The sequence below is a fragment of the Neopsephotus bourkii genome, unplaced genomic scaffold (assembly GCF_033783945.1).
Source record: "Neopsephotus bourkii isolate Nb327-2 ecotype Australia unplaced genomic scaffold, CSIRO-AGI_Nbou_v1 NB_994, whole genome shotgun sequence".
Taxonomy (NCBI): Eukaryota; Metazoa; Chordata; class Aves; order Psittaciformes; family Psittacidae; genus Neopsephotus; species Neopsephotus bourkii.
In genome coordinates this window covers 1,234,843-1,262,791 of record NW_026901486.1, presented here as the reverse complement: position 1 = coordinate 1,262,791, position 27,949 = coordinate 1,234,843, and the positions used below count along the sequence as shown (strand labels likewise).

Here is a 27,949-nt window from a genome sequence, read left to right as displayed (position 1 = left end):
TGGTAACTGCAAGATTCATAGAAACCAGTGTTCTATAGAACCAGCAATTCGCATGTCACTTAAAGAAAAAGGGTAGATTTTGTATTAATGCCACTTTAACTGGGCCAGCTGAACTCTGCTGCACATCAAGTAGCTAGAAGCATTTACCTGGGTCTTAAGAAATGGAAATGACAAGTGACCTGGTTCAAGCGAAAGCCTCCTACTGGCTAAATCCTCATATAGTGCACCCTGGGCCCAAACATGCCTTATGATGATGTAGGATTCTAACCCAAAACATATCAATGATTTTAGTATCAGTCATGAATGCCAAAGCACCAAAGTACTTACTGTTCAGTTGTTGCCATAACAGTTCCTTTTCCTTCACCTTCAATCCCACATTCCTCCTTCACATCCCTCCCCCAAAGAAATATTAGTAAACCCAAATGAATATAAATACTTCAGGAGGAAACACAATGCTCAACCTGCAAGAACTGAGAGACTTGAGAAGCATTCACCTTTCTTTTCATGGCATGCATGAAAAGGAGTCAGACACCAAGAACTGGATCAACAGAGACAGTAGTTCAGTGGAGAAAACCCTCTTGTATGCTGTTAGACAACTCAGGCTTAGCATTGTGCGTACTATATACAGCTGAAAACAAAAACCTCTGCTTTTCTTCAGACAACTTAAAACATTAAATATTTTAAATGAATCTCTTTGAACTCCAAGTTGTATTTACACGGTTATTCACAAAAAATGTGCAAAGTAAAATCTGACAGAAATTTAAAAGTCCAACAAAATGACATAAAAAAAAAAAGGCAGCAGAGATTCCACATCCAGTTTATACACACTTCAAAGACCTAAAGACAGTGAAAAGGTTGTTCCAGCTGCACCTCGGGAAGTTTAACACATCCAAACCACGCTGCACTTCAATCACTAGCTGTCTGTGCCACAGAACTCACAATGTATGCCACCAGTGAGGTCTTTGACAACCTTTTCTTTGATCAGTTTCTGCAGGAATTGGGTTTCGCTCGTCACATTGTGCATAGTTTGTCCGTTCATGGCAGCCATGCAGAGGTTGTTGTAGTAGTGCAAAGGTGTGCTGGGCTGATCCAGGTCGTAGCCAAATCCTGCTAAGCTCACTTCGTCACATAAATGCGTGGCCAGAACAACTGCTGTGACCCCAATTGTAGGTACATTCTGAAAAGGGGGAAATAAATGAAGCCTGCTGAATTGAAACATTCACCTTTGCTAAGTTTTAGAAACACTTCACAAAGATTAACGGCTTTGTCTACTCTCTCTCCTCACTTAAAACTGAGATCAGTTGAACAATCCAAACTAAAATCACTTACAGCTAAAGAATCAAATAATCAAGTAAAACTAAAGACTTCAGAGTCAAATACTAACACAACTTGAGTATTTGCCTTTAACAAGACTTTTGGCTACAAATACTGACATTATTATGCAGGCAACGTGCCCCATTACTGTGTAGTTAAACCACAAGTGAACCCTCACTCCAAGCACTCAGCTCCTGACATGCAGCTAAACTTGACATTTCCTGATGTACTGCAGGCTTGGGCAACAAGCTCTCTAACAGGATTCTTCAGAGTATCCCACTGAACAGCCTGTGAAGAAGGCAGGTATACTACAATACAACTAAAAGACAGCTTTATGCATTAGGTTATTTTAATAACTAAATGTGAGAAGATGCTTCACACATTTGTGCACTAACAATACCGTTAAATGCTTTCCCATAAGGAGTACAAATATGATGGTTATTTTCTCACAGTTCAAGAGAACTAGTGACATCCAATTTCTCAAACAAATAATGAAAATAAGAAAAATCCAGTGTGTAATTAGACTGGGTGATTCATCACTCCATACCATGGCTAGAGCAAAGGACAGGGAGGCTATACCCACCAGCTGCTCTTGAGCACACTGGCACACATGGCCAGTCCAGCAGTTGGAAGGCTGCTTTCCACTGGCCTGGTTTTCAGACTCTGCAGCTGAAGACACATCTGTCCATAGCTAATTAATGGCTTGATTTAGCAGGGCTGCTCTTAACACATTTAGTGCAGATTAAATGCTTGTTTTGAATATTTAACACCAGCCACAATAACGGGTGCGTGAACAAACAGTGCTGTGATGGATTTACCATAGACTGACAGAATGGTTTGGGTTGGAAAGGACCTTAGAGCTCACCCAGTTCCAACCCTGCCACGGGCAGGGACCCCTTCCACTGGAACAGCTTCCTCCAAGCCCCTGTGTCCAACCTGCCCTTGAACACTGCCAGAGATGGGGCAGCCACAGCTTCTCTGGGCACCCTGTGCCAGCGCCTCAGCACCCTCACAGGGAAGAGCTTCTGCCTAAGAGCTCAGCTCAGTCTCCCCTCGGGCAGGTTCAAGCCATTCCCCTTTTTCTGTCCCTACAGGCCCTTGTCCAAAGCCCCTCTCCAGATTTCTCTTCAGTCCCTTTAGGCACTGGAGCTGCTCTAAGGCCTCCCCTTAAGAAGCCTTCTCTTCTCCAGTCTGAACCAGCCCAGCTCTCTCAGCCTGGCTCCAGAGCAGAGCTGCTCCTGCCCTTACATCTTCACAGCCCTTCTCTGAGCTCACTCCCACAACTCCACATCTTTCTTGTGTTGGGGACCCCAGAGCTGGACACAGTACTCCACGTGGGGACCCCTGAGCACCATGACATTTGATGTCAGCATGCACAGGAACAATGCCTTACCTAAAAAGGTCAGCTGAAATCCTACTTCAATTTCACACAATAAAATACAACAGTCCTTTGAGAGCACATTCATTTCCTGTTACTCGAAATCAGCTCCGAAACTCCCCAGAGAAAACATACTGAAGGAAGAGCCCCAAATGTTTATCAGTTCCTTGTTTTACTTTCTATTTTACAGTCTCCCTCATCTAAAAGGAAGCTTCTTACCTTATCCCAACCCCAGAATTTGGATCGAGGTTCAGGGAACTGTAGAATGTCCAAAGCTGTCTCTTTGATGATGACTGGATTCAGAATCCGAAACTGCTTTGATGCGAAAGGAATTTTCTCTGCAACCTCCTTCCAAAAGAAGAGTCTCACCCACAGAGGCTGAGAGAAAGAAAAGACAGCTCAGCAAAGGGAAACCAAGACTGCAGAGTGTCTGGCAGACACAGCACACAAGTGCTAGAATTCATCAGGGATTCAGTTTCTAGCTGAGGTGGTTCAGAAACACCAGTGTACCTCAACTAGGAGGTGTTACACTTCACAAGCTGGCTTCTCTCTCAATCACAGAGCACTTTTTCAATCTGTAGCCAGAAAAACCTAGCTACTAGTTTTCACCTGGCAGAAATGATCTTCCCACAGACTGAAGGAGGTGGAAACCACTCATTTAAATAGTTTGGAAACACGGAACTTCCCTACCATTCCTTTGGAATCTCTGCACTTCTTCAAATAGACAGTGAGAAATAAACAACCTCTTAATTTTGGAACCACAGAGAAATGTGAACTAAGAACTGCAATGCTTCAATCACACATTAACTGCATGTACGCCTATTGTAGCAGAAGACTTAGATGGACTGGAATCCAAAAACTTCCTTTCTATTTCAGGCTCTGAAGACTTGTTCGAGTCACTTAAACCTGATGTGAAATGAATCCAACTTTAGCAAGCACTAGACAGGCCTTGTAGCTTGGTGCAAACCACCAATAGCTGCACAAAGTGTTACTGCCAGCATGGGGCTTCAACGTGAATGCTGGTACTAACAGTAACTAGGAGACAGAGCTAAAAGCACCACAGTTACACAAAAGATCCTCAGAACACTAAACCAGGAGGTAAGAGATCAGTCAGCTTCTTCACCATTAGAAAACAAACCAAATTCATACAAACATAACAGTGCCAGGTTACATACCAAGGTTTCATTTTTAACCATTGCCTGAAGCCAGTTGAAATCAACACTTTTAAACAGAACAGCCACAAACAAGCTAGCAGGAGGGTACTCGTGTTCAGAGAGAGGGGCTCCTTCTGGGTAAGTCATCCGGAGAGTAGTTTTGTTACCAACGTGATCAGTGTATCCTTGAACTGGTGCGTCATTTAACCTAACAACAAAACCAACAGAACGGAAAGAAACTGTATTTAATAAGCATAGGTTACAATCTCATGAGAACATCAGACACTGAAGCAAAGAACTTTTATCTGGCCCAGATAAGAGTGGAGTAGAGTATTCCCCCAGTATCTCAGTGTTCCTTGTCTCACTCATCCATCCCTGATCTTTGGGAGGATGCCAATCCTATGAATAGATCATCTGGCACAAGTGCAGAACTTCAAGAAGAAAAGCTTGGATAGGAAAGTAAGCAGTGCAAAGCTTAATATTCATTGCCTTGTGCCAATTCAGAGGGGCTTAAAAAGAGGAAGGGAAAGAAAACACACAGGAAGCTGCCTGTGTTATCTTTTCTACATATATGCACACGAGTATTACATAAAGATACTCAAATTACCAATGCAATGTAATACATCTTGTGGGTTTATATCATTCCAGCTAACCAAAAATGTCACACGTAGCACACTGCTGGCAAGAACAGCATCATCCAGCTCCACATGCAGTTCTACAGAACAGCAGAAGTCCCACAAACTTCTCTGTATCAGCAGAAAAGTCACCTTTCTAACTTCAGAAAGCAGCTAATGCAAGATCCCTGCCCCTCCATATGCTGACAGGTTTGTCTGCCTTTGTGTCAGTGCTATTGACTCCCTGTATAGAGCACTCCCCTAAACATGGCAATTAATAGAATCATAGAACAGGTTGGGTTGGAAAGGACCTTAAGATTACCTGGTTCGAACCTCCCTGCCATGGGCAGGGACACCTCACACTAAACCATGTCACCCAAGGCTCTGTCCAACCTGGCCCTGAACACCGCCAGGGATGGAGCATTCACAACCTCCCTGGGCAACCCATTCCACTGCCTCACCACCCTTACAGTAAAGAACTTCCTTATATCTAACCTGAACTTCCCCTGTTTCAGTTTTAACTCGTTACCCCTTGTCCTATCACTACAGTCCCTAATGAAGAAGCCCTCCACAGCATCCTTGCAGGCTCCGTTCAGCTACTGGGAGCTGCTCCAAGGTCTCCACGCAGCTTCTCTTCTCCAGGCTGAACAGCCCCAACTTTCTCAGCCTGTCTTCATACAAGAGGTGCTGCAGCCCCCAGTCATGCTCGTGGCCTCCTTAGTTTACAAAGCAACCTGGGGAAATGCTGGTGTTAAGTTTATTTGTGACTTCACATGATTCAAAATAAGAGAGAAGGAGAGTTCAAAGAGCAGCATTCAGAAGGCACAAATACAGAGCATGTGTTCATTTCATTCAGATGTTAGAGAACATGGGTAATCATAGCACACACTGATGTTACAGAGATAAGGAAAGATAAGCATGCTGTACAGTGTGTAAGCAAACTGGATGCTGAAGCACCTGAAGCACCAATTATTTTTTTACTGTGCTTGAAAGAGCCGTTATAAAACCCTTCAAATAAGCATTCCAACTAACCAAAGAGAAAAAGACAGAGGTGATTCCTAAAGCCTGCCTCTGAAAGCTTGAACATATGAATGGATAATGCCAGGTTTGTCTACCTTTCTATTATTTCACTGGTTCCCATCTCATTTCTGCCCATGGATGTTTTGCATCTGAAGTCTACAGGCTGAGAAAGTTGGGGCTGTTCAGCCTGAAGAAGAAAAGGCTGCATGGAGACCTCATAGCAGCTTCCAGTATCTGAAGGGGGCTACAAGGATGCTGGAGAGGATTCTTCATCAGGGACTGTAGTGATAAGACAAGGGGTGATGGGTTCAAACTGAAACAGAGGAAGTTCAGGTTAGATAAAAGGAAGTAGTTCTTTACTGTGAGGGTGGTGACACACTGGCACAAGTTGCCCAAAGAAGTTGTGAATGCTCCATCCTGGGCAGTGCTCAAGGCCAGGTTGAACAGGGCTTTGGGTGACATAGTCTGGTGTGAGGCATCCATGCCCATGTCAAGGGGTTGGAACTGGATGATCTTAAGGTCTTTTCCAAAACAAACTGTTCTACGATTCTGTAATTACACTGAATTCCTGTCTTGTGAACAGGACAATTTATTTTGCTCCTAAAATTCCAACTTCCATCAAATCACAAGTAAATTTCTCAACAGCACTTTCAGAAACAGACTTATAAGCTGCATAAATGTTGATAATACTTCCCTCTTAAAACCCAAAGTCTGCTCATAAAATGAAGTTGAAGTAGTTGGAATCTTTAAATGGAAAATACATACCTTATAACAATATCAAACTGATTCAGTAAGTGACCCAGTTCTGATCCACGAAGAATTCCACCACTGCCAACAACCACACAACGCTTACAGTGCTTTGACTTCAAATCTTCTGGTAAATCATGCTCAGGTAAGAGTTCAAGGAGATTTTTAAGCTTATCAAAGAACTTGTGGAATCCAAAAGGGGGTTCATATTTAAATAAAGCTTCATCTTCGTTTATGTTTTTCTTTACAAAGGGAGATATGTCCATGCTGTATTTCTCTGCAAACAACTTCCCCATTTCTTTCTTTACATAAGAAGGTCGGCACTGCTCCTGCAACACAGCTCTGGCATATTGTTGTGCTCTCTAGAACAAAGCATACATGGTTTCAGGAACATACAAAGTCCTCTTAATGCAGTCTACCAGCAGTTTAGCAGAGGGGTTTCTAAAGAAAGCTTAAAGGAGGAGATAAAAGACATTTTAAAGCATTCACTCAAATGTAGATACTAACCAGTGCAGGGTGAAAACCTGCAAAGAGAGGTCCCTCCATCCAATCCCTTAAATCTGGAAAGGAGGTTAGGTTAGTAAGAGTGATAGGTGGAAAGAAGCCATTTGAGAACATCTGTACTGTTACTCACAAAATCAGATTACCCCTCCCATCTAACTCAGCAAGGCAACAAGCAGAATTCCACTCCATTGGTTGACTGCATGACCTGACTTCTGCCTCTGGTAAGGATTTTGCCAGAGACACATCCACTGGGGAGAAGCTCTGCAGCGCCAGGCTGGACTTGCTTACTAACCAAAATGAAGCAACACTGCTTCCATAAATACTGCTAAAGTAGTATTGCTATAAGAACTCAAACCCAACTTTGAAAGGAATGCAAGGTGGGGGGTGTTTCAAGCCTTCACTATGACAATAGCAAGGCACTTGCACCAGGTGCCCAGGGAAGCTGTGGCTGTCCCATCTCTGGCAGTGTTCGAGGCCAGGTTGGACACAGGGGCTTGGAGCAAGCTGCTCTAGCAGAAGGTGACTCTGCCTGCAGCAGGGGGCTGGAACTGGATGAGCTTTAAGCTCCCTTCCTACCCAAACCATCCTGTGATTCTATGGTTCTTCCAAGGACTAGCCACCAAAACAAGACTACAGTTCCACACTGCATAAAAAGATTAAGCTGTCAAATGAAACTACACATTTTACCACACCAACTTAACTACTCATGTACGGTTTTTAGACATCTGTAGTGGCAAGCCAGTACCTGCTGTAAGAAAGAAGGTAAACACCAAAGTTATTATTTTTATCAGTTAAAATATTTTTGTATGCTCCCTTCCCCCAATCAACTCTGATCTTTACTCCCCTAAAATTAAAAGAAAACATGAGCAAACACAGGACTCAGACTCAAGATTCAAATCTAGTACTAACTCAGCTGTCCATCTGTGCTGTTAAGGAAAGGGAAGTGTATATGTAGGTGTACCAGAAGGGAAGCTGTGCTTCTTTCTTTTTTAACGAAGATTCTTCTACAGAACTGCCTCTGCCACCCTTATAAAGGTCTCTGCAAGTCTGGCCATGAACACCACACTTCTTCCTGGGCAAAGCATAACTGAGAAATTTCATACTGTAAACTTAGCAGGTAACATTCAGTGCATCTTTGGAAGAGCCTCATTTTTAAGGCTAACAGTTGTGTGTCCAACCAGCAAAAAGTAATGCCAGTCACTTGACAACTGCCAAGTTGTAAGCGGCTTCGTAATCAGCTACTACCTAACTAGACAAAGAGTAATGCCATTTCCTCCTCCTGCACGCAACACAAACAAAATGAATCATGAGACAGCAATAAACACAGTCCATGCAGTCTTTAGGTTTGCTTGGCTTAAGGTGTTTGATGTTTGGAAGCAAGAATATGTTATTGTGAAATCTGTCAAGTGAGGAAAAAAAGGGGAGCCTAAGATGCTCAGAAGGAGAAAAAAATGCAATGAAGAAGGGGATGAGTCCATCTTAAATCAGGGCTTTTGCTCTAAGTTGTGTCTTGGCACTGAGACATCCAATGACAGAACTGTAACAACTCTAAGCCAAGGTAAGCGCTGTCATAAAGAGCAAACAGGCTAAGCAGTAAAGGCAAGGAACTGTCATCAACAAATAAGGGAAAGTTTTATTGGTGTCTGTTACACCAGCTTAAAAGCCATATGCAGAACTGTAGCTGAAGTAGCTGCTACCTTAAATATGTCAATGAACTTAGAGCCAAACCCTCCGGCACATTTGCCCCACATTCCAAAGACACCTTAGCAACTACAAGGCAAAGCAGGTTGGGGAACTGGCTGAAGTAAAATATACCTTTGGTTTCATGTGTTGGCTTTGGGACCTGACCTTTTCATCTGCATTCATTTTCTAACCTGCACTGGCACAATAGTATGGTGACATGTTTCATTTCAAATTCTTAACAGTCACAGTTATCTCCTTTTACCCCTAAAAATCCAGTTTCTCAATGCACTTCTGCTATCACTCCACAAGAATAAAACCCAGAAGTTCTATGGCATGAAATGAAGCAGAACCTATTTTCAAGGCCAGGCTGGACAGAGTCTTGGGCAACATGGCCTACTCTGAGGCATCCCTGTTCATGGCACAGGGTTGGAACTGGATGATCCTGACATCCTTTCCAACCTAAACCATTCTATGATTCTGTTTTCCCCTCACAGGATGACTTCAGCATTCTAATTCTCTCTTACAGAGCTTGGTAACTCCTTTATTGTCAATTTTTAAGTAAAAATAAAAGCAAAAAAAAATACCAACCCTTACACGCTCGAGGTCCACATATGGCATTTTTGTTCTGTCACATTCTTCAGGGCCAAAATGTAACTTGAGGATATAAAGGAAACACCCTCCAACCACAAACAGTGCAAGAAGTCTAAAAACAAACAGGAAGGGGCAGGGGTAGGAGAGAAAAGAAACATATAATCTTGTTTTCCAGCAATCCATCAAGTGTTAAACCATTATTTCTACATAAATTTAAGACAGTTGAACTTGCATTTTGATTCAAGCCAAGACAAACTATTGCTCTGTTCACTGCAAGTCTTTACCAACTCTTCAGAGCTATCTGCAGGAAAGTATAAAGAAACAGAGATGCTTCGATAAGGAAAACATTGCATATTGCCACTCTGAATTATGCAGTTCTATGCCTGCATCATACACACTAAATGCATCTCTGATGGGTCAAACAGCTCCTAAAAAGCAACCAAAAGTACCTTCTGGGTACCTTCTTTAAAGGGGAACTCTATTTTGAAGTACATACTTTCATATAAGTCAAAAAAAGGATAAGACTTCCAAATTCTTCAAGATTTAAGGTAAATGGGCACCACTCACAAATAAAATGGCCAAAACACAGAATTTACATACTCAGGTTTAAACTGAGAAGGCCAATTTTATTATTTACACCCCAAAAAAACATGCAGAAGGAAGAAAAAACCAAGCACAACCAACTGGAAAATTGAGTAATATGGACCACATTTTTGATCTACTCATTCCTCATTCCTAAAGAATCTCACCGTTGATCTCCAAATATTCACCTGGCTCATTTCACATCTAAATCGAGCTGCAAGAATTGCATCATTATTTGCTTAGAGTCGTGGTTGTTACTCAAATATGAAGTTTGAGCTTTATTATTGATTTCCTTTTCCTATGGATTCCTAAGGACTGGACGTTGGTTGAATATACAACCTACTGAGCACCCAGTGCTTCGTGAATACGGGCTTCCAAGATTGTGTTTATAAAAGCTTGTAGCAGATGGACTAACAGATGCAATCCTGGGACTCAGCTTGTCTGTGATGCAAACAAGGTGACCAACAAAGCAGCACTGTTCTCACATCTGATTTAACCAGGTCGTATTTAGCACTGACAGGGGGGCTAAACCTTCATTACATGTTGGACTGCAAAGATCAGCTGACTGGCAGAAAGGAGGGGGTCACAGCAGATGAATGAGGCTGGGTTGCATCCACACTAGTCTATCAAGTATCTCTAAATTCAGCTGGCGCTGCACCATTCAGGTGCTCAAAACACCAGTGGATGTGACAGTTTGGCTTTGAGAGGTTTTTCAGCTCTAAGACCTAAAAATTCACGTGGCACAGAGGCATTACAGTAGTGAACTTCTCTGGTTTGAAACATGGTTCTGGATGTGTATTAGCACACACTCAATTCTAATTTGATGTCAAACTATAAACAATGGAGTAAGATTATACTGATAGGTCAAGGGGGAATGGCTTTAAACTGCCAGAGGGGAGACTAAGATCTCAAGAAGAAGTTCTTCCCTGTGAGGGTGCTGAGGCACTGGCACAGGATGCCCAGAAAAGCTGTGGCTGCCCCATCCCTGGTAGTGTTCAAGGCCTGATTGGACAGGGCCCCAGGGGAGGCTGTGTACCTAACTCTCCCCTCAGTTCATGTGGCAATCTCATCCCTTGATTTTTACATCCTTTTTCTAACTTCCCAGACAAAGAGGGGAGCAACTGACCTCCATGTTCCTGCCACAATGACACTTACTTGCGAGTACCTTTTAAAAACCAGCTTGGTCTTCTCATCTTCATGTGCAGCCACCTTACACCATTGCACAGGAGGCGAGCAATCACTTTTCAGCTTCACAGAGTTATTGTCACTCAGCATTGCTGTGAAAAGAAATCACTTTTGATGAACTGGAAAAGAAAGTTGATAGGACATCCAATGACTGTTAACTTCCTGCTTCCCAGAGAAGATTCTTAGTTATGGTGTCAGGAATACTGAACTGCTCCTGACCTCCCCGTGATCAAGAACATACTCATTTCACATGCACTACCAGGATGCGACTCTAAAAAGAAATACATATTGCCATGTATAGGTCTTTGCATTCTTCATAAGCCTTAAGTCTAATAGTTGCAATTCCATCAGTTACTGTCAAACACTTGGATCTTGGTCAAGCACCACTTAGTTCCAGCACTTACTAGACTCCAGACAAGGGATCTACACAGTATGCTCAAAGTATTTAGGATCTCTGAGTCAAAGTATCCAAGCACTATGGTTCCCTGCAGGCCTCAAGCATGCTCCCAGCATGCAGAACCTGCACAAACCATCCCATCCTCAAAAGCAGAGCCCGTATTTCAAATTAACTCCCCAATTTCATCAAATCATAGAACCATAGAATAGTTTGGATTGGAAAGGACCTTAAGATCATCCAGTTCCAACCCCCTGCCATGGGCAGAGATGCCTCACACTAGACCATGTCACCCAAGGCTCTGTTCAACCTGGCCTTGAACACAGCTCCCCTCCCACAGACACTGTGAATGTGAGAGTGCACAGTGCTCCCTCCCAGATGGTCTGCTTAACTGTTTGTAAGCTCCAATGAGTCTTTATCAGCATGCTTCAGTGCTGATTTGGGAAAGGAAAACACAGGCTGGCATATCAACTTCTCACAGGCTGCTGCCATTAACTAAAGATGTGGGCAAAGAAGGAAACGCCATGCAAAGGCTACCCACGAGCTGCTCATTTTGCTTAGGAGAAGGGATCCAGGCAAGGGTTTTTCCCTGCCTTACCGACCCCCTGAAGCAACACCCCCTTTGATAAGCAAGCCAGGAAGGGTGAAGCCTGATCCTCTGCAGTGGAGGATTTCAGCCCTACTCCTTCCCTTTGATCTCAGTGTTCAACCTTCTCCACTTTCCACTGCAAGTATGTTCACACTTTTCTGTTCTCCTGCCAAGAGCTCTGCCACAAGAACTCTTAAAAGAAGTAGGGCTAAGGGGAGGCTTTTATCTAGCGACGATCTTCCACATTCTCTTTGCTGCTCCACCTCCCTTTTATTTTATATGGCAACATGACCCATTTGAACTAGCCTGTATTAAACACCAGCATGAAGGAGACAATGAGACAGAAGTATGCCTTCCAAATCATATCCAACCCACTGAAATTCCAGGGGTATCCAATTCAAGCAACACCTCAAAGTCAGTCTCTCTTTGCAGTCACACATCATTTCTCAGTAACAAATTTAATAGTAAAAGGTGAAAAGCCACAAACCATTATGAGACAGCATGGGACAAGGAGAGATAAAGATCAACACCATCTTAAATCCTCTGAAGAGCAGAAAACGGGTACATGATGCTTTGTAAAGTCACCTACAAGTGATCATAACCCACAAAACAGAGCAGAGCAAAAGATAAAAGCCTAGTGGGTTTTGCCAGCAGAAAACTTTACCACTTCACTCAAACACAGGTTACTTGGTTATTATGATACTACTAAGAACTTCAAATTACCCAGCTACCTGTATTTATTACATAGACAGGCTCTTCGAGCTGTCACACCTATTTGTAGGCCTTTGTCACAAAACAGCAAGCCCTTAAACAACATCTTTCAGCAGATCTGAAAGCACTGTACAACCAAGGTCAGTACCATTCCACTGGTCTTGGAACAGGGTATACTGAAACCCAAGATCCCCCAGAATGCTAGCAGTTAAGCTGGATACCAGCTGGATACCAGTTTAACTGGAGCACATCCAGCCCCAGTTTTCCCCACAACCTGTCAGGACCCAAGCATCAGCTCACAGGGAACCTATCAAGCTTTACAAACTCATAATTTTCCTCAGAGCAATGCCTCGTATTTACTGGCTGTATCTATACCATCAAATCAGAACAGCATTGAGGAGCAAAACTGCGTGTTGACAACATCACAACCCCAATCATCATATTACAAGTTCGTTCTGCTCTCAGTGAAGATCTATAGTAAATCACAGAACTGTTAGGGATGGAAGGGATCATCTAGTTCCAGCCCCCCTGCAATATGGGCAGGGGCACCTTCCACCAGATCAGGTTCCTCCAAGCAAGTCCACACAGGTAAAGGCCTAGTGCTCATCAACAATATTTGTTGCAAGGAGCATGCCTTAGTGTTAGTTATGGGTCACAAATTGAACTGCTCTGCCTTGAGATGTCCAGTGTCAATCCTGCAGGACTTGCACAATCACCTTATATTCCACAAAGGATATACATCCTTCCTGACACACTAAGCAGACAAAACAACCGAGCACCCCTCATTACCTGGGACCCAGTATCTTCATACCAACACATCTTGGAGGGGACAGGTACCCACAGAGATTAAGTTGGCGGCAGGCAAAGGGAGCAGCCCTGGTTCATGGAGCCTGTCAACACAGTCATACGTGGCACACAAAAGCGGTGATTAGAGGATGGTGCTGAGCTCTGGAGCAGTGTGAAGGTGGCCTGCAGACTACTGGGCAACTCCAAGATTGCTCCACATACTACACAGAGTACACACAGCCCAATAACTGGTTCAGACCAGCACAAACAAGGGGCACTAGGCACTGTCTGGCAGAAGGGAAGGTGAGGGATTAGTAATCCACTGCTGAACACCAGAAATGCCTAAACTACAACATACAACAAAACAATTCTATGTAGAGTTCTACAGATCTCTACATACACAGCTGTGGAGAAGTGTAAAATGGAACTTTTTTAAGAAAAAATACTGAGTAAAAAGCAGGAAACAAGCTTCAACCATTTGCACTGGGGAACAATTGCAGGCAATAATTCTCTGGTGAACAACAACGAGGTAACTTGAGCAGAGACTGTAGAACCTAAATCAGAACAGATTCAGCACAATAGAGTGGGTCAGCGTCGGTACCAGAGGATCCTGTTACCAGGAAATCATTACAGCAACATACAAAGGGTCAGGGTTACGTAGGGCCGTGCTACTGGTGACATCTATGAGGGAACACACACCAGTTTAAGCACGTCTTTTCCACAAGTTTTACATCCATAAAGTTTTACAGTTTGAATTACAGAGGTCAGGTTAAAGCGTCACTGCCTTTGCTTTGTTTAAAGCAGGTTTTTCTTCCTTTGCACTCACCTACTCCTGGCATCATCCTGCAGCACAAAATGATACAGCCAGTCTCCTCTGGTACATAAACTGTCAAAGAGTGCTCCGCAAACAGCACACTTGGTTCATTTCTCAGGGTGAGAATGTCCTATTACAGAATTATATGCAGAGAACCTACAAGAGATGAACTTCTCATGAAGCTTTTGAAACAAAGGGAAGGCTGCAAGAAGTCTGAAAGATGGAGAAGGAACTGAAGAGGTGGAGAGTGGTGAAGACAGAAGGGAATTAACAAGGAATGCGAGATGCAATAAACAAGTGCTATCACAGAGTTTTCCCTGTCTCTGAACCAAATAAATTCCAGTCGCCCCCAAACAGTTGATTCACCCATCTCGGATATGCAAGAAGAAACAAGCAAACGCAGAGAGCTTGATTCATCACCTCAGCACATCCTTCCTGCGTCTAACCATTGGTACTTGGTGTGCTCAGTGGTTTTAATTGTTCACATAACTGAAATAAGGTCAGTTGCATTTCATTTGCAACAGTTTACTTCTGTTCACTATACAGATGGTTCCTTTCTTGATCAAGTCAATAGATACATCAAGTCAAAATACACCTGTCCAGCACAGCATTCTACTAAAGTTACTCAGTATTTAATCCCACACTCTTTCCTAAATCGATAAACACCTTTCACTGGCTGGAATGGTGTTAAAGAGTGCTCAAAAGAGCAAGGTGAGCAGCTATCCAGCACCTGAACACCTTGAGCTTCAAACATAACTCTATGAGTTTATAGAGTGTGAAATACAAACTCACTCCTCTAAATGAGATAACAAGGTTTTATTGAGGGACAAAGTCAATAAAGCAAAAGCAACAGTGCTGGGTGCATGACCGTAGCCAGAGGCGCAAGTGATTACTATTTGTTACACCAAATGCATATTTCAAGTCAGTATAAACAGTTCCCTTCCCATGTGCTAGGTATTCTAAAGCTCTTTTCAGAGCATATAGCTCGCACATTTGAGCAGACCAATCTGAGGGTAATTTCCCTTTTTCAATTATTTCCATCTTTTCTCTGTTAACTAGCATGTACCCTGACATCCTTTTTCCCTGTAGACATCTAGACGGTCTGTCCACCTATATTCTTTCACCCTCTGGGAGAGCCTATTCCATTGAATCCTCCCGAATCTTGGTCTGGTATTGTATAACTTCTAAACAGTTACAGGTTAAACCTTCTTTTTGCTCCCCATATAGGAAATGAGCAGGGTTTAGGCTTCGGTCCACCATTAATGCTAAATCCTCATTATTAATTAGTATCACTCATACAAATAAAAGGGTTTGTCCAGTGAGGGTCCAGCAAGCCCTCAGTCCCGTCTGTCAGCATGTATGTTCCCACTTGTCTGCCTGCCCCAGCACTCATCCCACACTCAAACACAGGAGCTGTGCCAGCTCCCGTCCTTTCCCCCTTGGTTTTCCTCTTTTTTCTTTTCCTCACAGTTGCTCACCCTGCTCTGCAGGGGCTGTGGATGCCTGCCTCTGCAACAGCACTTCTGGTTTAACCCCTTCTTAACTCTCAATGCAAATCTGCTGCTTGTTGCCAGTGACAGCTATCTCCTCCTCATCATCAATATCAGATAGGACAGATACAGAGGGTGCACCTCTCGGAGGTTCCTGTGATACCTGATTGTTCAACCTATCTTCCTGATTACTTTGGGTTTGTTTTGTTTGTTTGATTTTAACTTTAAACATCTTTCCCCAGTATCACAGGCTGAGCAACATCTCTCCAGCTTAGCTTTCTGTTTTTCCCTGTCCTTTTCCAAAGCCAAAATTAAGGGATCTGGCTGAGCTGTATTAGTTTTGCATGCAGTCTGTCATGCCGGGTGGTTTCGTAAAGTGAAGAACTTATCTGCATACCTCACTTCATCCCATTTTCCTTGTCGCTTTAAGAACAACATCAATTGTAACAATGTATTATAGTTCAAAAGTTCCATTGAAGGGCCACTTTTCACCATCTTTCAGTTTATAGAAAGGCCACCATAGATTACAGTATTTGATCAGGGTTTTCTTACACTTCCTTCTGGTGGCACCCCTATATCTTTCCAATAGGCTAAAATGCAACCTAACAGGCTCTTTCTGAGAATTCCCCCACTCTGTTGTCCTCCCATTGTAATCCTTTAAAGATACATGATATGGTTAGCCTTACAACAATAACGTTTTACCCAGAGTAAAAGGTATAACGGAGTGCTGCACCCACAGCGGATACACCTGAATTCCAAACAGTTCTGTAAATAAACCTCTTGTCTCCCACCAAAAGAGATAACCTATTCTGAACAAGCAGGACACTTAGCTTGGATATACAAACTACAGTGATGACAGATAGGGCAAGGGCTAGTTCGAGCCCCGTGCCAGGGAGCCTGAACACTGCTTTGACAGTTAACCCCTATATTGTTCTACTGGTTCTTAGTTCTCACCTGAATGTTCAATCCGGTCCCAGTTGGACCAATCTGCGGGCAATTAACACACCAGAAATCCTGAACAAATTTCACACTTTATCCTTACAGAAAAACACATTCGAAGATGAAAAGTGGTTCACACACAACACTACGGTGGATAGGACACCAAACCTCAACAATAGGTTCAGTTTCAAAGGACATATATGCTTTGTCCATCTCCGGCTTCTCTCCTCATAGAGAACATGGAACCACGGATCAGAACTCCATACTTGCCTCATAGCTATGCCATGTCTCACTCACACAAAACACTCATTCACACAAGGGCCCATCTCTCAATCACCCACTTCACACAGAATGTCATCTAAGCTAATAATTGGTAACACATAAATCTCAAGCTATTGTTTACCTGTCAAAGGTTCATAAAGCTGTTCATACAGTTACCCTTGTACCAAACCAACCTTTGGGGCAAGCACCCACGCTCTTTACCTTGTGTAGGGCGTCTCCTTACAACTTACAGGTATCCCCTTTACCTGATATTCCCCAGGAGGTAGAGCCCCTCACACCCCTAGTCTTGTCTCTCCTCCTGTTGAATTTCTTTTTCTTGTCCTCCTGTTAGCTAACATAACCCCCAGTGGCCTGTCCAGGGGTATTTCAGCCAGCATTTCCTTGCTCCCTTTCTTTCCCAGGACTCGACTTACCTGCCCCTTGTCCCAAACTTTTACCCTGGGAGGTCTTTCAGTCTTTCTTCAGTTACTTGTTCACTTCATCTCTTCACCAGCCAATTCCCTCACAGGAAACTGGAACCACTGTTAGAAAGACTCTGCACTCGCTTCACAGACCCCAGCTACCCAGTCCGTGTCTCATTCACACACCGATCACCCCCATACTCTTGCCTAACCGAACAGTACTCACAGTCCATTTTCTTGCCCAGGTCTTCGTGCACGCGGTCGCCTGTAACTCACAGTTTCCCTAGGAGCCTGCCCCACTTTTGCTTTATGAGTCCTCTTCTTTGCCCAGAATATAACCTGCAAGCGCCAATGAGACCAGAAGAAACCGAGCAAACTGCCAAAATCAGCAGAGTGCGCCTTTCACTCGGATTCCCCTAGGCCCACGGAAGCAAAGCAGGCTGTATCTGAGATGAGCCCCCATTTGTGAAATACAAACTCACTCCTCTAAACGAGATAACAAGGTTTTATTGAGGGACAAACTGTTGCAAAAGCAACAGTGCTGGGCACGTGACCATAGCCAGAGGTGTGAATGATTAGCATTTGTTACAGGCTTATATACTTTCACTGTTGCATTAGTCACATACATATTGATAATTCCTGTGTATAGGTGAGGAATATTATAACTAGCTCCAGGAACTTATTATCATAAGTCCCCTCCTCTTGGCATCTGCGCACTGCTCCCTGGTGATTGTGGGCAGGGGTCTTGAGGATGAAGTCAGCAGTCTTCCTCTTGTGAGCAGGGGTCTTAAAAGATGAAGTAAGCAGTCTTCCTCACAGTGTACTTTTCACCTTTGGCACAGTTGGACACCCAGTAATCACAAAACTAGCTGAAACCAGCTATTATCTGTAATTCTTCTGATAACTAGCAAAGATTTAAAACAGTGTGACCTTCCAGCAAAATTTATTGCAGGATGGGCAGACAAGGATTATCCCAAGCTAGCAGATGTTTGGGAGCCTCTGTCTCTAAGCTAACTGATGAGTAGAAGGATGGTGTGAAATAACTCATTCATGTTTAGTGGGGCCACTAAATCCTGTATCTCACCACAGACCCACAACACAAACATTGTTCTTTAAAGCTAAAGATACTTTAGAAGAGTAGTGTGAAACAACTAAGTCATGTTTAGTGGGGCCACTAAATTCCACCAACTTACAACACAAGCACTGATCTCTTTCTACAACCTAAGTTAAGCTAAAAAGTACTTTAACCCTGTTCCCCAGGCACTAGGTTTTCTTATATCAAGACACATACACCACCCACCCCCCTTTCTTTTACCTTTACAAATTCTTTTGCTATGTGACTCCGTTTTGCTCAAGAGTTCTGGCCATTTTCAACTTGTCTAATCTTGTGTCCTTAGTGAGCTTTGTTTCTGTTACTGTGAACTCATACAGTTATATCCACATAGCCACACCTATGATTTGCAAAAGCCAATATAGTTATGTGTTTATCACACAGAGAGAACCATGATCATCAAAAAAACCAAGCACCAAAGACAAGCCGTGCCATTGTCAAACATCACCACAGCCCTTCACGAAGGGGCAGTGCTACAGTTGAGGAGCCACGAATGCCAGTGCTTCAATTTGCCTACAAAAGATGTCTCAGTAGTAAGGCTGTTACAATCAGGTTTTGCATTGACATTGTAGCTACTCATTGTGGTGTAATTAGTGAAGACCCAAGGGACTTAAATTTCCTTTTCATTTACTGAACTTCAGTGATCTGTGTAAAGCTGCTGTGAAAGCCGAATTGCCCATCAGTAAGAATACACTCCAAAGCTTCCTGTGGTATTATTCTTTTCACCATAATTTACTTTTCTCTCATTGTTATTCTCAATTAGGCAAAATTTCCACACTTGGAGTACTTCAGAAGCAATTACTTTAAGCCTTCAGGATGTCTTTTTATGTGGGAATGTTAAAAACTAAAAAGCAGCATGTGTCAAATTGTACACCCATCACCACACACCAAAAAACCGTATTCAGCTATGTACAGCACCTGGATTTAAAAATCACAGAATGGTTTGGGTTACAAGGAACCTTAAAGCTCGTTCAGTTCCAACCCCCTGCCACGGGCAGGGACACCTTCCACCAGTTTGCTCCAAGCCCAGTCCAACCTGGCCTTCAACGCTGCCAGGGATAGGGCAGCTACAGCTTCTGTGGCTATCAAGATGGCTAAAGTTACCCTTGTCTCCCCTCCCTGTTCTTCCCGAAAAGCCTGTATCATTCCATTCCAATGCTCCAGTCATAGGAGACATCCCATCACATCTCTGCAATGCCAATAAGATCATAGCCCTTCAAGCATGTGCATGTCTGTAACTCCTCTTGTTTATTCCCCAAGCGATGTGTGTTTGCATAAAGGGATTTAAGTTCTGTCCCCCATGCCAGCTTACTGGCTGGAGGGGCAGGAATTCCTTTGTGCTGCTTTTTAGGCACTCTCCTGCTGACCTGTGATCCCTCTCCAGTCTCTGGACATCTCCCACTGGCACCAGACTGGTAGGACTGGGACAGATTGAGGCTCCCCTTCCCAAACACACTTTGTCTTTTACCCAAAAGACTAGGACTCTGCCCCTACTGTTAGACTGCTAACAGTGTTACCAAGCATGGAGACAGGGCCAGATCAGCCTGCATTCAAGTGCAGAGTGAAGCAGGTACCTGCATCCCTGTCTGGCTACCCTCTCATTAAGCCCCCAGAACTGTAACCCTGCACAAGGGATGTTTCTGATTACCTCCTTTGCCCAACCAATTCAAGCACATTCCCACCTCTGCACACACAGTGTCCAGTTTGCAGCCTCCACAGATCAGCTCAGCATTTTATGCACGCAAGTACCATTCCAAAGTAACTGTCTGTGCAGGCAGGGATCAGAGCCATACAGGAAGCACCGTAATGAACAGTTACGGTCAGTCAGAAGCTTATTTCCTGGATCTACACTGAGTACCTGCATGTGGGCTGCTACTCACCACTTGCTCCTGCCTGAGCCTTCAGAGAAGCTACCCCAGGTGAGCCACTGCTGAAAGCCCGGCAGGAAGATACCCATTCTGTTCCACAGCTGAGTAATATCTGTCACAACATGATCTTGCATGATACCTGAAGCTCCTAGGAGCTGAAAAGACAAAACCTTTCCCTCTGGCAGTACCACCAGTAGTTGTAGGAACAGCCAACTTTACAAGTCCATCCCAAGGTCTTGCTGCACAATGCAGCCTTTCATGTAACAAGTTCAAGGAGTTGCAGAAAGCCCACAGCAACTGAAACCTGAAAGTCACACCTACATAAAGGAATTACTAACAAAGAACAGGGCTTGAGCAGACAGTGAAACAGAAGGTAAAACTAAGACAAAAATTTCCCAAACCACCTGCTGGTTCATACCCCCTCCTCTAAATCAGATACATGTTAATTACTTAAGCAGCATACTCTAAAACCAGCAAACAATAAAATGAAAGCTGAGTTTGAGCAACATTTATGCTTCAGAAAAGAAAGGCTAAATTAAAAGGCAGAGAAGGTGATTTCACATGGGATAAACTTGAGCAAGATACTCTTTATTGAGATGCTATGGACATTTTCAGCAATGAATTCTGCATGAATTTCCCATTCCAAGCTTTTTAAAACAACAACAAGCACAAACACCCCACTGACAAAGTGCAAAACTTTATCAGGGAAGTTAAAACATTTAAGAATACTTCAACTGGTTACAAACTGTTTCCTGAGACACATTTGGGGCAAACAGATGATAAAATACTGACAACCACAACACTAATGCCTCTGACTACATGGGAGAGTCGTGCCCATGAAAAGATGACACATTTCAATCTATCCTCATTATCGATTAAATAGTGAGATATTAGTTTTCATGAAGGCTTTCAAGCCTGAGACAATATCTGAATAGAATGTTATTAATTTACATTAACACTGTGAATAACAGTTCAGTAAAATCTATAGTTAGGATTAGTTCTGTTTGCTTCTGCAGTACCAAATCCCAGAGAGATGAAACATGAGGGCCAAGATGTAAAACACAAAGAAAAGAATTGTTGAGTAGGTGGCAGTTTTTGTGGGTTTGGGTTTTTCAAACAGATTTAAAAGCATTTAAGAGCAATCTGTTAAGCAGAGCCTCTCAGTTAAAGAAACATAAGAATATGAAAAATTTAACTGCTTTATCTTCTGTTCTTTAAGAAAGTTACTCAAAATTCCCAATTCAGAATTCACTATAAAATACTCCCTGTTCCCTCCCACATGTTCAACTCTTTAATTGGCAAAAATCTTGATTCAAGGAAATTTTTAAGTAATTTAATTTACTGTCAATTAATGCAACTTCTAATCCTCAATTCTAATATTGAGAAAGAGAAAACAAGAGATTTAAGCCACGAGTAAACACCTTTCATTCCCTTTCTGCAGACGAAAGTTAAACCAAACACTTCTCCCCTTCTTGTCTCCCTTATTTCCCTTATTTTTGCCACAGGTTACACAGAGTCTGTCCCAGCTCCTTCACATTTACCTTTATAAATCAACAGTGGATCAAGCCCCATCCCAATACTAATCAGGGAGAAAAAATGATAATACAAAGAATAAAGAAGCTGAAGCTAAGGGCAGTGAACTGTGCAACATGGAGAACTATGCAGCTGCAAGTGTTGTACAGTCAAACTGCTCCCTTACAGCTGCAATGGATTAAAGGATTTTCTACCCATCCAAAACACAGAGTATTTCCTAAACACAAAAATCATTTGGAAACAAACTCTTTCATGATTTAAATAATATGTTACCAAGAAAACAATTAACCTGGAACAACATACAATCATCCTCTAGCAAGAAGCACCCCAGAAACTGCAACACAGCAAAGGAGCAGAAGGAAATCCAAAGTTTTAAGCCAAAGCCTAAACACAGATTTAACAGACCAGCAATGCTAATTTGAAAGCTGCCCAGATGTTGAAACTAGATTTAAAACCTACATAAGGAAAGTAAAAAGTCTTTTATCTGAACAGGCCCATTTGCCAATAGTGACAAAATACTCAGGGGAAAGAATGTAAAGGAACAGACAAGTTTTCCCAATCAGAAACAGCTCCTTTGGGATGCTTCTTTCTCTAACACAATAAACACTGAAGTGCCTTCTTTAAGACTCTTGTTCAATGGTACAAGACAGAAATCCCTTAGAACCACAAGAATGAGAAAAAATTCCACAGATATTGAAGATTTGAGGCAAACTTATCAGGGACACCCTGAGGCACAAGATATTCTTGCGTTCTAATCTGTAACAATGTATGAACCATTGGATATTTATCTTCCAATAACTCACTGATCATCATCGTACCACTCCCTAGTGGGAAATTTCTCAAGACAAAGAGATAGCAGCCAGGGAGCAGATGAGTACCTAACAGCTTCTTGCCAGAGGAAAAACAGGAACTGAAGTAAAAAATTAAGAGACATATGTCAGTTATGTTTTTGATTGCAACTATACAGACCCCACAGTAGAGTCAGTACTTTAACTGATAGTGGATAAAAACTTGCTTTGAATATTATCTGCTTAGCACCTATTACTACTGAATGAAGAAAAGCATTTGACAGATATGCCTGTTGTGATGAGCAGCAGAGTCAATTGTTTTGGTTAATTTAATAAAGTCAATGGAAAGAATACATCCTTGATGGCAGAAAGAAGTTTGGCCTATAATATGGTCACAAGTACCTACAACAGGATATTGATCACATTAGTGCATAATGCATCTTGCAAAATGAACTTTCACAGAATCATAGAATGATTTTAGTTGGAAAGGATCTTAAGATCATCCAGCTCCCTGCCATGGGTGAAAGCCAACCATATCCTGGGCTGCATTAAAAGGAGCATGACCAGTAGGATGAAGGACCTACTTCTTGCCCCTCTACTGTGCTCTCGTAAGACCCCACTAGCATCACTGTGCGCAGTTCTGGTGTCCTCAACATAAGAAGGACACTGAGCTGGTGGAGGAAGTTCAGAGGAGGCCACAAGGATAATCAGGGGCTGGAGCACCTCCTGTATGAAGACAAGCTGAGAAAGTTGGGGCTGTTCTGCCTGGAGAAGGCTGCATGGAGACATCATAAGGACTGAAGCAGGCCTATAAGGATGCTGGGGAGGGACTCTTCATCAGGGACCGTAGAGACAGGACAAATCTTTGACTATTAAGGCTTGTTAATCAGACAATAAAAACAGAAAACCAGCAACATCTGTACAATCTGCAATTCATCTGGTCAAGATCTGTCCCCTCAAAAAATGAGGGCGTAATAACGAATCACCACACATGCGGACACTATTGGCAAAAAGTGAAATAAGAGGCAAATGGGCATTTCAGAGCAGTTTACAGACACTCTCAAAGGCACTAACAACGTGAAAATTATTTTGCCTGGAGCCATGAATACCAGCCAGGTATTCATTGGTACCTTACTATTGGTAAGGTATCAACAGTACCTTAGAGGCATCATCGTTTTTCTCTCCTTGCTTTATGATGCTGTCCTGGTGTTTTCTTCTTATTGTTTAATGGCTCATCCTCTTTGCAACATCAGGCATCAACTCACTCATGAAATCACTAGTAACTTTACATTACCGTATATATTTGCCAAGTCTTTTCCTTTAGGAAGGATACACATAGGTAGGCTATAACTTGCTCTTAACGTTGAGTCATCCAGATTGAAGACAAAATAATTGGTTCCAGCTCAAATCCTGTCCAATTATCAGCTTAATTAGATATGCTCAGAATGTAACACCATCACTTACTTTCAGCAGCATTCACAGGAAGCTTTTTGGCTATTAATAGTGTCTGCTACAATAACATTATAGGCAGGAAATCTTAGTGAGGTTTTAAATGACAGTTCAATGCTCAGAACGGGGATCACCTTCTTAATTTCACTTCTCCTATGGCACCCTCTTCTCTAGTCAAGCTTTCTAAGCTCTTCTGTGAAACCTCTTCCAGAAGCTCTGAAGTGAGGAACAGCAAAAATCCATAATACATTAACACAAGAGATATCAACACGCTGCGCTTCAACACTTAAGAGGGCAGCAGATGCTTTCTGACAGATGAGAATAGTATCTCGCTTTGGAATTTTTCTGACTCCCAAATGAGCCACAGAAAGTCAGCAAGTCAGCCAAGCAGGAAGAAAGAGGCGAGTTAAAGCACTGCTGTTAAGAGCAGTGGTATTAAAAAGATATATTTATTTCTTGCAGAGGAAGCTTTCGAGCCCCCCTCATGCCCTCTCCCCCCTTCTGGTTTTAGGGTGTATTTTAGAGGAAATCCCAGTTTCCCCTTTCATTTCCTTGTGTGAAAAAGCAGTGGCCTGCCTGCTTGGGCTGTTCAAAACCTGAGGCAGCCACTCTTCTCAGCATCTGCTTAACTCAGGAACACAGGAAGAACGAATCGCCAGCAGGCAGCTGCTCCTCACAAACCCCTCCTATACGCCTCACAGGCTCCTTTCCCAGCACATCCTCCTCCCCGGGCCTGCAGAGCCTGCACTTGTGGAAGCAGGGATCTATTCCAGTTCTTTGGGGAAGAGCCATGCCAGCCAGGAGGGGAGGATGAGAGCAAAGTATATCAGCACATCACCCACCACGAGCTGGGCAACTTTATCCAGCATGGGTGGAAGATATTTTTGAGCCCCACCAGGAAGCCAAAACCAATGAGGTCTTTCACCTTACATGGGAAGTTGGAGGAATAAATCTGCCCTAAAAGAAATGGTTGGAAAAGAAAGGGCATAGCATTAATCTTTACTGGGCTAAGGAAACACGCCAGCATACTTACACAGCCAAGATGTTTCATATTACATCTGAATTATGCAGCAGAATAGCACCAAACAACTGGCAATTATGGAACAATGTTAACAGTACAGCAGCATTTTTACCACTGTATCATCTAACACTCAGAGATTATGGTAGAAATCACACTTGAGCCTACAGAAGCAAAAAAGGAGATGCCATGAAAAGGAGGCTTAAAAGGAAATCTCAATACAGGACAGAACATTGTTGGAACCAAATTTAACACTTAATTTCCGAATTCAAGACTTCAGGTTGCAAAAGAGCTGGTGGGATGGCTGAAGTGCTGCTCCCAAGGAGAACAGAACTTGACTTGTTTAGCTTCACAAAACAGGCTGAGAATTTGTCTTTAGATACCTGAAACATTTAACACCAAAGCTGAAAGCAAACAATTCAGACAATGCTAGCACAGAGGAAAACGTGGTCATAAATAAATAGGGACTATTTGGATCAAAAGGTTCCTGAGCAGCAAAGAAATAGCCATCCCATAGGAGTAATGGAAACCTGCAACTTACACAAGCTTTAAAGAAGTCTTTAATATTTTACAAATGCTCTTATGAGACAGAGTTGTCTTGCAACAGGGGAGACCCTCCATGATCTAGAAGCCCTGAGTCCAAATTACTACTGTGCAGTTCTGAAGTGCAGATGCTTTAATCTGTTGTGTCTGAGCAAGTTACATTCAAAATCACTTATACATGAAAACTGCTCCATGACAACTTGAAAGCGCTGGCTGGGTCTTCTTCAGTAATGCAGTCTTCATCAAAACTCAAACCCGACTTCAATTGTCCGGGCTCTCTTATCTAAAAAACCCACCCTCCAAACACACCAACTCCACGGCATCTTGGCACGTTCCACATCCATCACCTAACTGTATGTCCAAAAGAAACAAAATTCAACACTTTTAGCCCCTTTTGCTCAGCAAAAGGAAGTTTCTGCTATCCCACTCTGGCTTCCTACATCCTGCCCCTAACTGCCTGTTAATCATTTGGCCAATTCAAACAAACTCTATGGAAGGGAGGATGCTAAATCCCAAGAAATTCCAGGAAAACAGAGGTCAGAACAAACTCATTTCTCATCACCCCCGAGGAAGTGATGCACTAACTCTGCAGCTGCATTTTGACCTTTAGATGAAATTCCCTGTGTGTGCTACCCCTTGCCTGGCTAGCAAAGGGCTTGCAAGACAGCTCAACGTTTCCTGCTGAGCCATCCGTAAGGGAGATAGTAACCTCACTGCAGCAAAACAGTCAGCAGGAAAACCACACGGCACTTCTAAACTGCACCCCTACAGTCCCTTCATAAGCTGCATTTAACAGGCATCCACTTAAGAAGCATAAAGAGCATTTATCTCAATAAGTCTTCTTTAGAGAAGTAAGACACATGCATCTTTATTTACCCTTTTTCTCACAATGAGACAAAACCAGCCATTTACCACAGGAAAGCTGTTTACCTCTGGTAATTTTATGAACATTTCCCATTCATTTCCATAACTAAAGCAAGCTGCAAAACAAACATCTCTCCTTCATCAGCCTTGCATTTTGATGTTATCGACTGAAACAAACAAACAAAGAACCAAACAACTCAGCACGAAAAAAAACTCTTGCTGAAGAAAATAAGGTTTTGGCAGCAATGGCAGAAGTGATTTGTTTCAGTCACATCGCTCCCAAGACAAAAATGCTATCGCAACCTGCAGACAAGTGTAAGCCTATACAGAACAACCCCAGCTGCATTCCGCTCCCTCCCAGGAGAGGCCCGAGCCAGACTCAACCCCATCTCCTCAAAAACCCGCAGCCCGCACCTCACCACCGAGACCTCCCGGGCCTTGCGTCCCTTTGCCCTCCCCACAACAGACCTCGTGGGGCACAGCCTAAACGCCTCAGCCCCCCCATGACAGTATGGGGGTTGGGGGGGGGCCGTTGCGGCATGTCCCAGGTGACCCCCGAGACCTCCGGAGACGCATAAACACCACTGGAACGCCCGGAAAACACCCCCAAAACGCTGGTGCCTTCGCGCCTCAGCGGCACCTCACCCGCTTCTCGGCGGCGACAGAGGCCCCTGAGGCGCCTCAGATGGCGAAGCCCCCTCCGCGCTACCACGTCCCCCCTGAGCGCAGGCCCCGCTCCGCCGCACCGGCCCCCACCACCACCACAGCGAATAACCCCCAACCCGCCGCCGGCCCCGCCGCCTCTACCTGCGCCGGGCCGGGTGCGGGCGCCTCGGCTGCGCATCGGGGCGGGGAGCGCAGCCCCGCCGCAGGTAACGGCTCCGCGGGACCCGGCGGAGGGAGAGGAGGGGGGGAAAGGCGGGGGCGCCGCAGCACGTGGCGGAGCGCAGCCAATGGGAGCCGAGCGCGGGGGGAACGGGGAGGGGGGGAGAGCGGGGCCTGCGCGGCTGAGGGGAGGAGGTGCGGGGTGGGCGGTTGGTGGGGCAGCGGTTTAGCTCCACCGTGTCCAATGGAGTCATTTCCCAAATTAACGCTTTCCAGACCTTTGTTTCCTTAGGACATCGTGGCCGTGGGGTTACTTTTCGCCAAGGGGTCGAGCGGGGGAATCCGAGCCCTCCGTCACCTCAGCCCCGCAGCCCGTCACTGCTTCACCTCGCTATCCGTGCAGCGCTTTATGTGGTAAAAGGAGATCAGACCCCAAATGACAGCGTTTTTAGTTGCTTTTATTGTACCTTTCACTCCCGGGAGCTTGGGTGCGTGAGGGCTTTCAGGCCTCTCCACAGCCGCCTTAGGGAATTGTTTTCCTGACGGAAGGCTGCCACAATAAGCATGGAAACAGATCTGATTTAGTGGTGGGATGTGTAAAACGGCTGCTTGGGTTGCAGGAGAGGAGGAGCAACTGTAGGTGCACCTGATCATGGATGTAGAAGTCACCAGCTGGACCACAAAGGAAAAAAGCTAAAAAACCACTGGAGCAGAGCTAGGAAGCCAGGTGCCGGCTGCGGGAGACAGCTGGTTAAGCAAGACAACGAATTAA

At 43.8% G+C, this 27,949-nt stretch overlaps 1 protein-coding gene across 7 annotated transcripts; it reads right to left on the bottom strand.

Moving 5' to 3' along the window:
- Positions 1–471: 471 nt before the first annotated feature.
- ST3GAL5 (ST3 beta-galactoside alpha-2,3-sialyltransferase 5) lies at positions 472–27,297 on the bottom strand. Of its 7 annotated transcripts, none has more exons than XM_061359766.1 (7): positions 27,160–27,297; positions 10,743–10,864; positions 9,003–9,117; positions 6,246–6,589; positions 3,868–4,054; positions 2,912–3,070; positions 472–1,177 (listed from the first exon to the last, which is right to left on the bottom strand). In XM_061359766.1, exons 2-7 carry the CDS (start codon positions 10,784–10,786, stop codon positions 914–916), a joined length of 1,113 nt encoding a protein of 370 aa, XP_061215750.1. In that variant the 5' UTR covers positions 10,787–10,864; positions 27,160–27,297; the 3' UTR covers positions 472–913. The 7 variants fall into 7 exon arrangements, with proteins under 7 accessions (XP_061215750.1, XP_061215752.1, XP_061215747.1 ...); XM_061359768.1 differs by having other exon boundaries at positions 9,009–9,117; XM_061359763.1 differs by having other exon boundaries at positions 10,753–10,864; positions 27,160–27,291.
- Positions 27,298–27,949: the final 652 nt, after the last annotated feature.

Coding starts and splice junctions, on each gene's coding strand:
- ST3GAL5 (XM_061359763.1), bottom strand. CDS start 27,196: ATGCGCAGCCGAGGCGCCCGCACCCGGCCCGGCGCAG. Junction 9,118..10,752: donor ACCAAGCTGGTTTTTAAAAG/GTACTCGCAAGT, acceptor GTTTGTTTTTAG/ACTTCTTGCACTGTTTGTGG. Junction 3,071..3,867: donor TGGTTAAAAATGAAACCTTG/GTATGTAACCTG, acceptor TCTTTCTCTCAG/CCTCTGTGGGTGAGACTCTT.